Below are 14,709 nucleotides of genomic sequence, written 5' to 3' on the forward strand. Positions count from 1 at the left end.
GCTCATGTCAAAGTAAAACCACTCTGAGGACTTCGAGAGGTTTAGGCCAAGAACTGAAGGGCTGAGGCCTGCACACTAACAGGTCAGCCTGCCACAGCTTCATGGATTTTGGCAGGAGACGTGAGAGCCCAGGGTCAGAGACAAAGAACAGTGTCTCACTAGCATCCACAGCAGGAGGCAGAGTGTCCGCGTTTTTGCAGGTCCCCAAGCCCACTTCCCACACGGTGACGTGAAGATGGCTAGGTGACACATGCCTGTGCAGTGGGTTACATTACAGGACAGGACCCTGAGCATAGGGTCACGGAATGTGAAAGGCAGTGTGTTGTTTGCTACGTCTGCCTAACAAAGCACCGCAAACTTGGTGTCGTAAAAGGCCAATTTGGTATCGGGTGGTTCTGGAGGCTGGAAGCCTGGCAGCAAGGTGCGGGCAGGGCTGGTTCCTTCAGAGCGCGCCAGGGAGACTGTGCCGTGCTGTCCCCAGCTCCTGCTGGCGGCTGGCAATCTTTGGGTTCTTTGGCTTGTAGAAGCCTCACCCCAATCTCTGCCTCCGTGTTCACATGGTTTCCCTGTCTGCCTCTCTGTGTCCAAACTCCCCTTTTTGTATGGACACCAGTCACATTGGATTAGGGGCCCCCTCTATTCTAGTATAACCTCGTTTAACTAATCACATTTGCATGTCCAAATAAGGTCACACGCTGAGGTACTGGGGGTTAGGATTCCAACATGTAGATTTGGGGGGACCTGACTCAACCCATAACAGGCAGTAAGCATGACTGCCTTGGCTCCAAAGGGAGATACTGTCTTTAATCTACTGGACAGTAAGTGTGGGTGCTCACCGCCCCCGAGCGAGGCCCTGTCTCTGACTTGCAAGGCCATTGCCACAAATATGAGCACCTGCAGGACAGAGGCCGTCAGTGCCCCCGAGGCTCACAAGACAAGCAGAAATGCAAGAGACCCACGAGAATTGTCTCCCTCCCGACCGTTTGTTACCCTGCATTCAGTGTTTCCAATATTCTACGGTCTAAGCTAAATCTATGAACTGCTCAAGGTCATGTGAAACAACTGCCCTTATTTAACCTCTATGGAATGGAGCAGCCATTAGAATGATGAAGCTATGTATGTTTATTGGATGGGAAGGTGTTCACGGAATAGTAGGTGACGGATAAACAGCAGTAGCTGGCCTGTGTCTTCTGCTTGGCGTCAGCGGCTATTCCAAGAGCTGAGTGTGTGCACTGCCTCATTCAATCCTTCCAACGACCTGCTCAGGCAGGGACTGTCACTAGCAACCCCCCACTCATGAATAGATGGAGGTGAGAGAGGTTAGCTTGTCTGCCCAGGACCTACCTGCACAGCTAATAATTAGCAGGGCCAAGGTTCAAAGCCGGGAATTCTGACTTAAGAGTTTGTACTTTTAACCACCACCCTCCATTGTCTCTAAATAGGCAAAGATATGTAGCATACTTTTATTTTGTAAACTGTATCAGCTATATACTTACATACAGACTTCTGGAAGGATTTAGACTAAAACATTAGACATGATTGCCAGGATGGGAGACTTATAGACAACTTTTCCTCTTTTTTGCTTAATTATATTTTCATACAATGAAAATGTTGCATGAGTAACAGTATCTTGTGGGGAAGTAGCTGTTATATGAGGGCAAGTTTTCTTCAGGGAAAAGAAGGGAGCCTGGCATTGACCCCACCTCACAAGCACTTTAATTCCAAGGCAGCATGGGGGTCTGTACTCTGCTCCCACCACTTCTTCCATAAAGTTCCTCTTCCGCAACTGAAGCATGTGAAGTGCATACAGGTTTTCCCCTAGTTGTCTGCACTTTCCAAACCCAGGGATAGTTTCTTTGTCTTGCTGCTTCTGAAGTTGCAGTAGGATTTGTTGTCAACCACCATCTCTGGGCAGGTCTGCCTCCCCTTCCTAGAAAACAATGTCAACTCCCCCTCAGACCTTTTCGCTGACTCCTCCTCCGCTTTTCTTGTGGCATCTGCAAGGGCAGCAGTGTTGTCCGTCTTGTTGCCATGTTTGCTTCAGGGAGCAAATCAATTTCTGCAATGTCGAGTGCTTCACCCAGATTAGAAAAGGCACCAATATTGGGTAGCAACATCAAGATGCATCTTTCATGATGATACAAAAGGAAGATGCACCACAACCAAAACACATTAAACAAACTTCTAAAAATATTAGAACTTTTGGGTAAAGAGGAATGTTATGTACCAACCAGGAAAAGAAAAATAACTCGAGAACATATAATGATCACAAATATATATGCACCTAACAATATGGCATCAGGACTTACGGTGCAGCAGTGGACAGAATTACAAGGAGAAATGCAACAGGACAGAGAGCTGAGAAACACACACACACACACACACTGTAGGAGAATATGCTATATATAAATAAATTTATGGGATATTTACAGGAATAACTTTACAGAAAAAGGGCGGGACCTCCATAATCAAAATTCTAATTTTTTTTTAAATGAACTTAATTCAAGACTGGAATAAACAGAGAGACATACATGTTCCTGAGTGGGAAGACTTTATATCATAAAAATGTCCATTCTGAAATATCTATAAAGTTATAGGTATTCCTATAATGTTTTTTGCTTGTTTTTTATTTTTGGTTTGGGAGGTGAAGCTGAGCACCAATCATTTTTAAAGTTCATATGGAAGAGAAAGTATGTGAGAACTGCTAATACATCTGTGAAAAGGGAAAGCTAGTGCACGTATCTTTTATCTGTAGGTATGCACACTTACTGTAAAGACTGTTATCAAAATAATGTGCTGGCATTGGAAAGAAACAAAGATTAGTGGAACAGAGATGGATGGACGAGATCCAAGTATATGTAGGGGCCTCTAATCCATCAAATATGTGACATTTCAAGGTGGCGGGAAGGAGAGGGAGTTAATCAATGATGCATAACAGCTTCTGGAAACAAGAGTTCAATTCACTGCATTGCAAACATTCGTGCCCACACTCCAGATGGAATAGAGCTAAACATAAACATACAACATGACAGCAGGAAAAATTCATATTTTAAGACCTGTAAGTCTTAAGGAAAATGTTGCTGACTGAAAAAAATTTTAAGTACTTGGCAAAAGACAAAAGCATCAAAAACTATTTTGAAAAAGCATTTAAACCAAAGCATCAAAAAAGAAACGGTAGGGAGACAAAGTTTGCAGCAACCCTTTAGCAGACAAAGGGTTACTAGCCCTACTAGCCAAAGAGCTTCTCTCGTGATAAGAAAAACAAACTCTTATTCAGGAACCTCATGAGACCTCTCTTATTAAATCACTTTCAAAATGGAATTCTGACCTGTGTTTCCTGCAGACACTGGGCCTCACGGCTCCTTTCCAGGTGACAGTGACCAATGGACCAATGCTGGGTGCCAGGTGGGAGCCCACCCACCTGGGGAGTGGGCCCAGGAGCAGTAAGCCCGGGGAGGCGGCTGTTGCTCATTGTCTGAGCCTGCCAACCATTCCTGTGCATTTAGACTCAGGTCGCACATCCATTGTTCTCTTTGCCCCCCAGTGCACAGAAGTGACAGGGTATCTTCATGGAACCCCAAACTGGGGGCTGCATAGCATCAGCATCTTATTTTTGTAACATGGTGTGGGGACAGAGCCAGGTGGGCAGTTTCCAGGCTCTCGGCCTTATGTGGAAAGGTGCTGGCTCAGGTAGTAAATGGCCATCAACTGTGATTGTATGGCCATCAGCTGTGGCTAGTTGGCCGTCAGCTGTAACCAGTGAGACATTGGTCACTACTATAACTGCCGTGGCTACGCTAGCAGAAAATGGGGGCTAGCAAGAAGATGGTGGCTGAGCTAGCAAGCACAGATTGCAGTTAGCTCAACGGATTGCAGCTAGCAAGTGAGGTTGGTTGGCAGAGAAGCAGACTGCAGGTTGCGGATGGTGTGGCTCCTGCCTCCTGTGTCTCTAACCCAGCCGCCAGCGAGACTATAGTGGTATGACTCCCCTATCTATGGCTCCGTGGGTGTTCCTTTTTGGCCTCACCATGTCCTGTGTTCTTATGTGGGGAGCGGGACCAGAGACCCTGCATGACACCCTGCATGACACATGGGGTTATCACTTCGAGTTTCTCCTTTATCTGTCACTTCTCTTCATTTTCCTGGAGGAAGCATCGTTCTCTGGTTGGGATGTGAGGAGACGTGGACACATTCGGATGGCCCTGGGCCACAGGTGAGGCTCTCGGTTCCTGTCACAGCGTGAGGAAGCCAGGGCCTGCCTGTGGCACACGGCCCAGCCCACTGACTGAGCAGCCGTGTTCTGAGCAGCGCAGGGTGGCCCTCCTCGGTTGGCCAGGGGACAGTGGGGAGTGGCCATCCGCACCAGAGTCAAACAGGGTGTGTTTGGCAGAAATTTTGTGGAGGTTTTCTAATTTTTCACTTGGAGGGAGTTAGCCGACCCAGGAGGGGCTGGCTTCCCAGGGGGTGGCGGGCTAGGGTGGGGGGCGTGTATGGCTATCAGTGGGGAGTGTAGCCAGCCTACTTGTGGGAGTGACACCCGGTGACGTTCTGAGCAACCATGGAAACGCTCTGCTCTTTACACCTGTGTTTGCCTAGTGGGTGGCTGGGACGCATCTCCACGACTTCCGTGTGTGTGGCGTGGGGACAGTGATTTCTGCGGCAAAGCCAGCATTGAGAAAATGGGACACAAAGCTTTAAGCAGGTCTCTATGTTGCTGATGCCTCAGAGCCAGGGAGGGGACCTGGAGGAGTCCTCACCGCGTCTCCTGGTTCTCACTATGCGTCTCAGCGCCCGCCGTGTGCCGGGGACATGAAGACATGCCGCTTTATGTAAATTATACCCCTCATTTAATTTACAGGCGTTCCTGCCATGCAGGTCTCACTAGGCACATTCCACAGGTGGGGAGTCAAAATTCAGAGCGTTTCAGTGACTTGTCCAGGGTCATACAGGGCCCAGTTTAGAGAAAGAAATTCTGAGCTCCTTTCTGTGTCCAGGCATGTACTTCAGTAGTTTTATATATGAGTAAGACTCCGCCATTGATCCTGTTTGTCACTGAGCATCACGAGTATTGCGTGGTCAGAGGGGCAGAAGGAGACTTTCCTGGAGGGGCATGGCAACTGAATTTTTATTCCTCAAATCTGGTTGTTAAAAGATGACACATGATTTCATTTTTATCAACCCACTAAAGGTCAGCGAGAGTCTTGGGATCAGAGGTCAAGGGTTACTAGCAAGGTTGGCAGGAGTCACAGTCATGTGACCTGGGTTTGTGGCCCTTCACAGGCCTGCCCATCGTGTGGGAAGTCACCTGCCCTCCTGACCTCCCGCCCCACCTAGGGCCACTGTGACCCAGAAAGTGCTCATCAATTGGGAAAGAAAAGAGGAAAGCTCGGTTTATCCAATTTAAGCAGCTGTCCTTACCCCAAAGATCAGGCCTTTCGTGCTTTGGGGGGGCCATGTCCTGCCTCTGATCAGATGACGGTTACAGTGCATTGTACTGTGTGTGATGTTTCACAGCTGCTAAGATCCAGTGGGGTCAGGAAGCCTCGTGGCCCTGGGCTGCAGGGGGTCCTGGAGCAGAGGTAGGGAGGCCCAGGTAGGTTTCACTTGGCACTGGGAACAGGGTCCTGTGTAATAAGACCCATTTCCAGGTTTTCTGCATACAACCCCAGATAACACACTGTATGACCAGGACGGAAACCATCTGTTAGTATCCGTTGGAGCTGTGTATATATTGGGGCGCCAAAAAAATGTACACGTTTTAAGAGATGTTATCTATGTATTACTTTTCAAAGATGAATTGAATTACAGTAGCAATGTATAGTATGATATTCGCTCAAAAGATGGTGTTCACCAAATGAATGCTAGCGTCATTCATTGTATTACCAGTTTAATACAGTTTTTTCCTTTCTTAAAATGTGTATACGTTTTTTGGCACCCTCTGTATATACTAATATATACACATATATACACATATATGTATATATATATGATCTATCTATCTATCATCTATCTATCAGAGAGAGAGAGAGAGAGAGAGAGAGAGAGAGAGAGAGAGAGAGAATCTCTCCAGGCACGGAGGTTGTTTTATGGAAAGAGGTTTCCACATCCTCCCTGCCTCTCTCCCTCCCGTCCTTGCCTTCTTCTCTCTGTCTCTGTCTCTGTCTCCACCCCCAGCAAGCCCTAACCCCAGGGTGTGTGCTCTTCACAAACACCTGTGTCCCACGCAGCCTCTGCCCAGACCTGGAGCTGGGGATCCCCAGGGGAGCTTGGGGTTCACACTGCAGCACTGTCCTGAAATGTGCATTTTAGGAGCCCTGGACAGGGGTCCTACTGACCCAAGGACAGCTACCAGTGTGGGACTGGGATGCCCTGGGTCCCCTACTAGGGCATAAACCCCGACCAGTAGGAGCTCCCCAGCCTGTCCCTGAGCACCGCTGGGAGAGGCAGGCGGGCTGGGTGTGTTCAAGAAAGAATAGTCACACTTACTGGCTGTCCGCCTAAAGCAGCACTTCACGTCAGCTGCGGTTTTGAGAGGTCAGACCCCAGTGACCCTGGGCCTTGGAGACAGAACCACCCGCTGCACACACAGGTGCTCACTCCCCTCCCCTGGGCGCCTCTTCTCTCTTCTCATTAGCTGTTCCCTTGAAGGACTGACTTCCCTCCGGAGGGAAATTCCTGAAACCCAACAGTTGACAAACCCACACACCCTCCAAAGGGCTGGGCACCAGATAAAAGGGGGCCGTCCACTGCCGAGAGCAGGGACGTGCTGCCGCCACCGCCACTGCCACCGGGGAACCCAGCAGAGCTCGGGGTCCTGCCGCTGGGACCCCAGGAGAGTGGGGCACCTGGTGTCCTGACCCCAGCAGAGTGGGGGCCCTGCCACCGGGAGCCCAGCGTGCACCCTCCGGGATCTGCTCCCGGCCCTCCCCAGCTGTGGCCGGCGGGGAGTCTGCACGCGAGGCAAACAGGTTCTCTGAGTTTTTCTGGTTTGCTCTCAGCTCTCTGCTGGACGATCTATTTCTGTCTTTCCTTCGGGAAAAATGTGCTTTGCCAATGACTAATCACGGCCCGTGCGGAGATGTTATCAGCTGTCACCTGCACAGCAGGACCCAAGCCCATGCGGAAATGAGGATATAGGCGGGTGGGTGGTGGCTGCAGCCCCACCTGCCAGCACCACCTGCCTCCCCAGCACAGCTGCTACCACTCGGCTGCTGCCAGGGCCACCTCTGTCCCTGCCACAGGCCCCGGGCATGGGGCCATCCCAGTGACCGCCGGGGGGCCCCCTGAAAGGGCTGACCCAGGTGTGTGAGGAGCAGCTGCCTCCCCTCGGGCCAAGTGCGAGCCCTGGATGGAGCTTGACCCCTCATGTCGGTCCTGCTGACGCTGTGTGTCGTACTCCTGCCCCTGGCGACCCCAGGCCAAGGCGCCCGGCGATGGGAGCCCTGCACAGGTAAGGGGTGCGGCCTGGGAGCCAGGAGGGGTGTTGCCGCTTTCCAACATGATTCAAGGTCCCTGGTGCACCCAGGACAAGGAGAGGTGGGCAGGGCAGAGTTGGAGGTGGAGAAGATGAAAGGGAAAGGGCGTCAGGCGATCACAATAGAAATGCAGTTCTTTCAATGGGAGCAGGGTGGGGATGCGGTTCCGAGGTAAGCAGCCTCCATCTGAGGCCCTTCACATGCACTTACCTGCTTGGCCCCCGGGGGAAAGGCCTCTACCTGCATTAGGAATGAAGCCCGCGAAGGACAGGGGACCCCAGGTCTGGACTTCGCAAAGCGCAGGCTGCCGCCGGCCTGGAACTGCTGTCCACGGGGAGGAGAAGGTGGGGACAGCCCCAAGCACACCTCCTGGGTTCCCTCTGCGGGAGCAGGGAGTGCCGCTGAGCAGCCTGCGAAGTGGGCACCCAGGTTCTGCCCCCACTTTGCAGAGAGACCTCCTGGACCTGCTAACGGCCACGGGATTGTCACACTTCTGCACTTTCTACCGAGAGACTTTGCCTATCAAACCTAACATCAAAAAGCAAAGTAACAGGGAAGCAAGGCCTGGTGCCCAGAAACACAGTTGCTGGACTGTGAGCGAGCGATGCAGGTGGCAGTGGTATCAGCGACAGTGGCAGTGTGGGTGTCGGGGGGGGGTGGGGTGCTGACAGGGTGAGCTGACTGCTTCTGGTTTTGTTTACACATTACTCAGCCTTGGTCCCCTGGAACCAGCTGAAGTCTCCTCCATGCTCTGATGGCATTTGGTGCCCAATGATGTTACCGGGAGATGACCAATGATGACCCAATTTGGAACACTGACCCACCTGTTTTGCAGCAGCACCCCATAAAGCTCCCCAGCCACTACCCCTGGGGGTGGGGGTGCCGGAGTACCGCTCATGGGGTGTGGGGAAGGTCTGAGCCCCCACTTCTGGGGCCCTGAGGTGGCTGTACCTCCCTAGTGACTGCCTTGGGACACGGGATTAGAGCCCTGTCCCTACAGGAACCAGGTCAGCTCGTCAGAGACCCCCTGGCTTCAAGTGATCGAAGACTGAACTCCATCCCTGGCAGAGACAGCACATGGGGTCCAGGCCAGCCCAGGAGGACCCCTGTCAGTGTCGGTCCTCCGGACACACAGCCGTCTTCCAGGTTGGGGAGGAGTCACTGACATGTATATTCACGTTCCCTTCAGCGCTGGGAACAGAATCAACCTGCATAATAATAATAAAGGTTATTTATAAAGCCCGCCCCCTCTCCCCTGAAGGTACGTTGCAAATAGTTAAAAGATGACCCAGTTATAAATACCACAAACTATGGAGGAAAGATAAAAGTCAAGTAAATAATATTGAACTAAATTTGGAACGCTCCCAAGACACTTGCACAATGGCTAGTCAGGATTTCAAATAGTTAAAAAAATCACTTTGTATTCACTTTTGAAAGTGCTTGAGTTTGTGGTGTAGGGGTGTGTGTGTGTAGTAGCGGGGCCTTGGCTGTGACACCCAGGTCTTGAAGTCCTGGCCCCAGAGCCTGTCCAGGCTGGAGTGGTGGCTGACAGTACACGTGCAGGTCACTGGGCAGTGGTGAGGGCTTTGGCTTGTGTCCCCCTCCCATGCGGAAGCCGTTTTGGGCAGAAGGCGCCGTGGTTGCCAGCTCTGTCATTTCTCTGCCCTGGTTACACTCACTCCCTAGTGGTAGGTTGCTGTTAAGGTTACTGTAGAACTCTAGGCTGGGATTTCCAGGCGTCCTCACCAGTGGGGCTGTAGAGAGGAGAGAAACTACACCCTAGAAATTCTGGGTGAAGGCAGGAGGCCAGAGTGGCCCAGGACTTGGGAGAAGAGGGGACAATGGCTCGACAGGACAGGATGTGGAGTCTGTGGGGCTTCAGGTTCAAGGTTGAGGTGCATGCGGAGGGGCAGTCCCGAAGGCCTGGGGTGGAGGGAGGGCCATGTCTGGACGGGCAGCAGGCCATTTCTGCCGCGTTCCCAGGGACAGGACAGCAGGAGCCTGGTCCTGGACAGCTGAAGCAGGCAGGAGAGCGGTCAGGGTTCACTGGAGTACCGTGGGCAGAACCAGGCAGGCATGCACACTGGTGAGCAGTGCCAGGAGCTTGGCAACTGACCAGCCACAGCTTACCAAGGCGCTTCTCAGGCCCGCTCACGGCTCCTGGACGGGAAGGTGGTGGGGAAATGGAGGTTAAATGTCTGCCCAGTGTGTGGCTGGGACTCTGCGCTGGGGGCGGAGGTGTGGGGGGAGCGGCTGGGGGTTGGCCCTGTGTACAGGATGTCTCCTGGTTTAGTATCCGTGTCAGTCAGACGAGAGAATGCGGCAGGCGGTCAGCAGGAACAGGCCGCCAGGGGGCAGCGGGGAGATGCGGCCGCCGGACCAGCCTCAGGGCGGGAGGGTGGAAGGGGCTCCGGCTTGGGAGCCACGTCTGCGGCCCAGTGTGTGGGGTGGGGTGAGCGCCCATGCTGAGTTTGGCCAGTGGGATTCCGCGGCAAGATGCCTTTTGTGCTTTAGCCTCTTATGCGGGAGCTTCCAGCCTTTCCACTGAGCCGGGCCAGCTGTCTTGGACAGAAAGGGTGAGGTGCGGACTGCTGAGATCCTTCCAGCTCCGACAGAGCTTGCATGACGCGTGTGGGGGTGTCCTGTGGGGACACCTGGGTGGGTGTTCTAGGCAGGGCTCTCCATCAGGGTGGAAGCAGCGGCAGGAGGTGGGGGCGGGGTGTTGGTGCAAAGTCCCTGTCACCTATCCCAACTCAGCTTGTCCCCTCGGGAGGGACAGGAGGCTGAGGCGGACGTATTCTGTGGAAGCCATAATGGCGACAGCTGGACCCAATGGACCAGGGCCACTGATGGGCTCAGGGGGGCCGGGGTGAAAGAAGGGGTGGGGTGGGGACTCGAAGGGGGATGACAGGAGAACAGTGTCTGGCTTTCCGCCTGCCCAGTTGTGCCTGCGAGTGTTGTCTGTTACCTGGAAACAGGGTGGGCTCCTCACTCGGGACTCAGGGCCCACATGGCATCCCTCCACGCATTGCCCCCTCCTTCCCCCCTCCACTCGCCCACCGCTGGGAACTCAGCAGCAGGCAGCCAGTCTCTGCTGGCTGGGAGGGAGCTTGCTCGGGGTCAGATGCAGCTTTGCAAGCAGGCTGGGGCGGGGGTCTCCAGGAGGAAAACTTCAGGGCGGCGGGAGCCATGTAGGCAAAAGCCATGGCAGGTGTGGGGATCCCCAGGGTGGGGAAGAGCAGGAGTGGTCAGACCTGGGGTGCCCTGCATCCCTGGACCTGGAGGAAGTACCTAGGAAAGGACAGGAACAGGTTTGCATTTTAAAGCCAGCTGGGGTGTGGGAGCCCGGAGGCCCAGTGGGGGGCACAGGGCATCTGGCCTCCTTTGCACCTGGGGGCAGGAAGCCACCCCACCCGGCCTTCAGCTGCTCCCAGGAATCCTTCCAGGGACTCTGTCCTTCGGAATTCTTTAACAGGAGCTGGGCGGGATGCTGGTGCATGGTGTGTGTGTGAGGGGTGCGTCCCAAGGTGAGTTCTGGGAATGCTGGCCCTGGGGCCAGGCCCCCTCCCCCCCTCCGCAGCCGGCTCCTGGGAGACGCCCCCTGCTGTCGTTTCACACCCACCCCAGTCAAACCTCTCAGCCATTCGCAGTTATGAAGCCTGCCGCTTCTCTTTCCCCGTCACCTGTCCTTTGTCCACTCGGAGCAGGAGCACACCGGCCCCTCGGCGTCTAAGCAGCCAGCCCAGGCGGGCGCCTGGTTCCAGACCAGCCCCTTCCGCGCGGCACTTGGAGGTCGGGAGGCGGTGGGCTGTCTCACCAGCTTGGCAATTCTGCAGGGCTGGGGAGTGGTTGGCAGTTGGGGACACACTGTTCCCACACGTGTAGTGCTGAGGCTTTTCGTTTATGTCACTTTTCACAGCAGTCCATACGTGACTTTAAACGAATGGGCTCAGCGACCTGCTCTCTGCAGACCCCAGCACACCCCTCATCCTGGTCTCTCCAAAAACAAGTCTGAGGGGAACCCCCCCCCCCCATGCACAGAAGAGGCCGTGCACCAAACCAGGGCACTCTGTCACCCCGATGCCTGTTTTCATTTTTAAAATTTTCAGCTGTTAGGACCGGGCTTTTTTGTCCTCACAGAAATTAGGAAACAAAGAATATTCATTTTTGTAACGGAACCTCACACACTGCATGACACCGTGTGGTTTTGATCCTTAAGAGTAAATCATGTTTTTCCAGGCAGCCTTGTTCTACAGTGCAGTCTCCAAGCCACACGCATGCTTCCGGGTCTGGACTGGTTTCCAGCGGGATCCCCCATCCTCCCAGGTGCATTCTGAGCTCCAGGCAGGGGTGCGGAGAGGTGAGGAGTGCCCACTTCTCTCCCCATCCTGCGAGTCTGGGGTGCGAGGGGGATGAGCAGTTGGAGGGGTGGCATGGCCCTTGGCTGTCACCCTCCGCACCCTAACCCGGCATCACCGCCTGCAGCAGCACCCCAGACGGGGGCTCAGGCCTGGCTGGGGGCTCACCCAGCCTGCGCGACTCCTCCCCACCCCACAACGCGTCCACGCCGATGCCACATGCCTCCTGCCCAGCTCTGCTCAGAAGGCGGAGAGGGCTTCACCGGAAACCTGGTCCCTTCCTGCCGTCTTGGTCCTCACCGGGGCTGGGGCTGGCATGGGGGCCCCGTCTGTCAACGCTTCACTTTTCATCCCACCCCAGGTCATGGCTTGGCGCCACCGGGACACAGATAGCTTTGCTCTGGGGTGGGGGGGGTAGGGGGGGTGTGTCTCAGGCGAATACAATCTAACAAGCATCTCGCAGGTGTCACGGATACTTACCTGCCGCTGGGGGGTGGGCGGAGGAAAGAAGAAATGCCAGCCTCGCTGCTAAGGTGACTCCAGCGTTGGCTTGCAGCCCGGGAACCCTCTCTGCTCCCACTCGGGCCATGGGGGACTCTGAGGGCGCGAGCTGTCACCTCTGGGCGGGGAAGGAGTAGGGAGATGGGGACAGCACTACCGCGGGCTCTTCCTGCCCCTCTTCGCGAGGCCCCGCCATCACGTCTGCGGAAAGGGACTGTATCTGTGGTCTGGGCGGCGTCCGCCGGGAGCCCTGGGGACACGGAGGGATTGTGCCACTCCGAGGGGAAGGCGGTATGTGAGTGTGTGCATGAATGTGTGTGCGTGCACACAGCATATCCATTCACGTGGGAAAACTTGTCTCATGGTCTTCTGCCCGCTGCGCGCACGCGGCCCTGCGGCAGGACCCACGCATGGAGGTGGTAGGGAGTCTCCAAGGGCCGCGGCGCGGCTCCGCTACCCACCTGGCGCGGCGAGTAAGAGGGCGAGGCTCGGGCGGACGCAGAGGAAACCCCTGTGCTAGTAACGATCTTCCCCGGGAAGTCTGCGTGTCGCGCGCCCGGGGGGCCAGGCAGGACTTCAGGGGCTCCAGGGAAGGGTCACCAGGGTTGATGACAGGCCGCCATTGACGTCCCCACAGAGCAGAACAGAACAGCGCTCAGGCGGGTGCCCTGTTGGGCGCTTGCTCCTTAAACCTGGACGTTCTTTTCAGGTACGGCTTTCCCGCCTCTGCTGGGCTCCCTCTGGGGTCCCGGTGATGGAATTCCCCCCTCCCCCGCGCCCCCCCCAACTTGGGTGGGAACCACTGCGTCTTTGTTGTCAGGCCAGCAAACGGGGGGGGGGGGGGGGGGGGGTGGTGGAACGCACCGGTGTTGGCAGTGCCCGGGCATCCCCAGCATCCTGTGCCCTGTGGCAGGTTTGCAGGGACAGCCTGGTCCCCTCGGTGTGAGGCCACTCTCTTCTCTGCTGATGCCTTAATGAAAAGGCCACCTCACTAGTCATTGGTGTTTAAAGTGCTCTGACTCCACTGCACTTTCACACAGTTGTCTTCTCTTGAAATCTATTACATTTTATGCATTTAAATTCCTGTTTGCAAGAGGGGCCAATGGGTTTACCAGCAGCCCGGAGGGGTCCAGGCCCACAGGAGCTTGGGGCCCCTACTTCACTGCTCTCTGGAGTGTCCGGCAGATGAAGTTGGCCAGAGGGAGGCTGCAATGCACAGAAGCCCAGGGAATTTCCTGCCTCGTAGAGCTGGGGGAATGGCTCTCTCATGGGGGCAGGGATTCCGGGAGAGTGGTGAGGGGTGGGCAGCATCCCCAGGGGAAGCAGCCTCAGAACATGGGACTGTGGGTGCAGGTCTGTCTGTACACGTTCACACCCTCCAAGTCTAGTTCCTCTGACAGGTTCCCTGAGGACCCCCTTTTGTGAGGGTTGCTCTGGAAAAGCCAGCCCAGCCCACAGGGACCAGGTTTTCCAGGGGAGACCACTTGAGGGTCAGGGGTCTCTCAGGGGGGCCGCTCACTGCTGACTCCCCTCCCTTTAGGGAGCGCCTTGCTGGGAGGGAGTGGGTGTCACAGCAATAGCAGGGACGGTCAAGAATGAAGAGTTGGCATAGGTGGGGGTATAGGCAGGCAGGAAGTGGCTCTGTCCAGGGGGAGGGCATGGTGTGCGGAGTCTGGGAATCAGGGCCTATCCAGACCGGCCCTGAGGGCACCCCCCCCCCCCCCCCCCGCAAGGCGCAGTAAGCTGGGACCTCACACCCCACAGTGGGTCCTTGCAGTCACCTGTTCTCAGGACTCTTCACCTTGACCTCTGCCACACCCAGGCTGGCCCTGAGCTCAGGGAAAGGTGTTGTCATTAGCCTGTGCAGGCAGACAAGCAGGCTTGGGACATTTGAATAAAACACTAAGGTTCAAGGGGAGATGGACAGACAGACTCAGAAACCCTCTGTGTCAGCTCTGTCCCAGGGAGGTCCTGGCCCCTGGTGTCCTCAGACTGACCAGGGAGAGTGAGGCCTGAGGCCACAGGGCGTCTCGCCAAGGGCCTGCTGCCCAGTGAATCCAGGATACAGAGCACAGCCACCCCAGAGCTGCTTGGAAGTACAGACACATGAGTGGGGGCCGGAACCTCACTGGCAGGGCCTCAGAACTCAACACCATTGGAAGAGCTCCAAAGATGTGACTTGTGTCCAAGGTTGCAGGAGCCAGGGTTACATTAGCCCAAGGGCTGAGACAAAACTACAGCTGGGCCTGGAGAGAGGGCAGCGGTGGCCAGCATGTGACTTTATTTACTCAGCTCAAGAGAAGTATATGAGGAGGGGAGGGCAAACAGCACTGCAGGGGTGGGGTGGGGGGGTGGAGGGGTCGGGGTGGGCAGGG

General features: G+C 55.2%; 1 protein-coding gene across 2 annotated transcripts in view; it reads left to right on the forward strand.

The window, feature by feature from the left end:
• Positions 1–6,608: 6,608 nt before the first annotated feature.
• Positions 6,609–14,709, forward strand: part of TSPEAR (thrombospondin type laminin G domain and EAR repeats) — a 116,381-nt gene continuing 108,280 nt past the window's right edge. The window contains exon 1 of one of the 2 annotated variants that reach the window (XM_074324222.1): positions 6,609–7,450. In XM_074324222.1, the coding sequence (XP_074180323.1) occupies positions 7,366–7,450 (85 nt within the window). In that variant the 5' untranslated portion in view covers positions 6,609–7,365. The remainder of the gene's footprint in view (positions 7,451–14,709) is intronic. The other variant, XM_074324189.1, reaches the window with a different exon arrangement.

The sequence above is a fragment of the Rhinolophus sinicus genome, linkage group LG01 (assembly GCF_036562045.2).
Source record: "Rhinolophus sinicus isolate RSC01 linkage group LG01, ASM3656204v1, whole genome shotgun sequence".
NCBI lineage: Eukaryota > Metazoa > Chordata > Mammalia > Chiroptera > Rhinolophidae > Rhinolophus > Rhinolophus sinicus.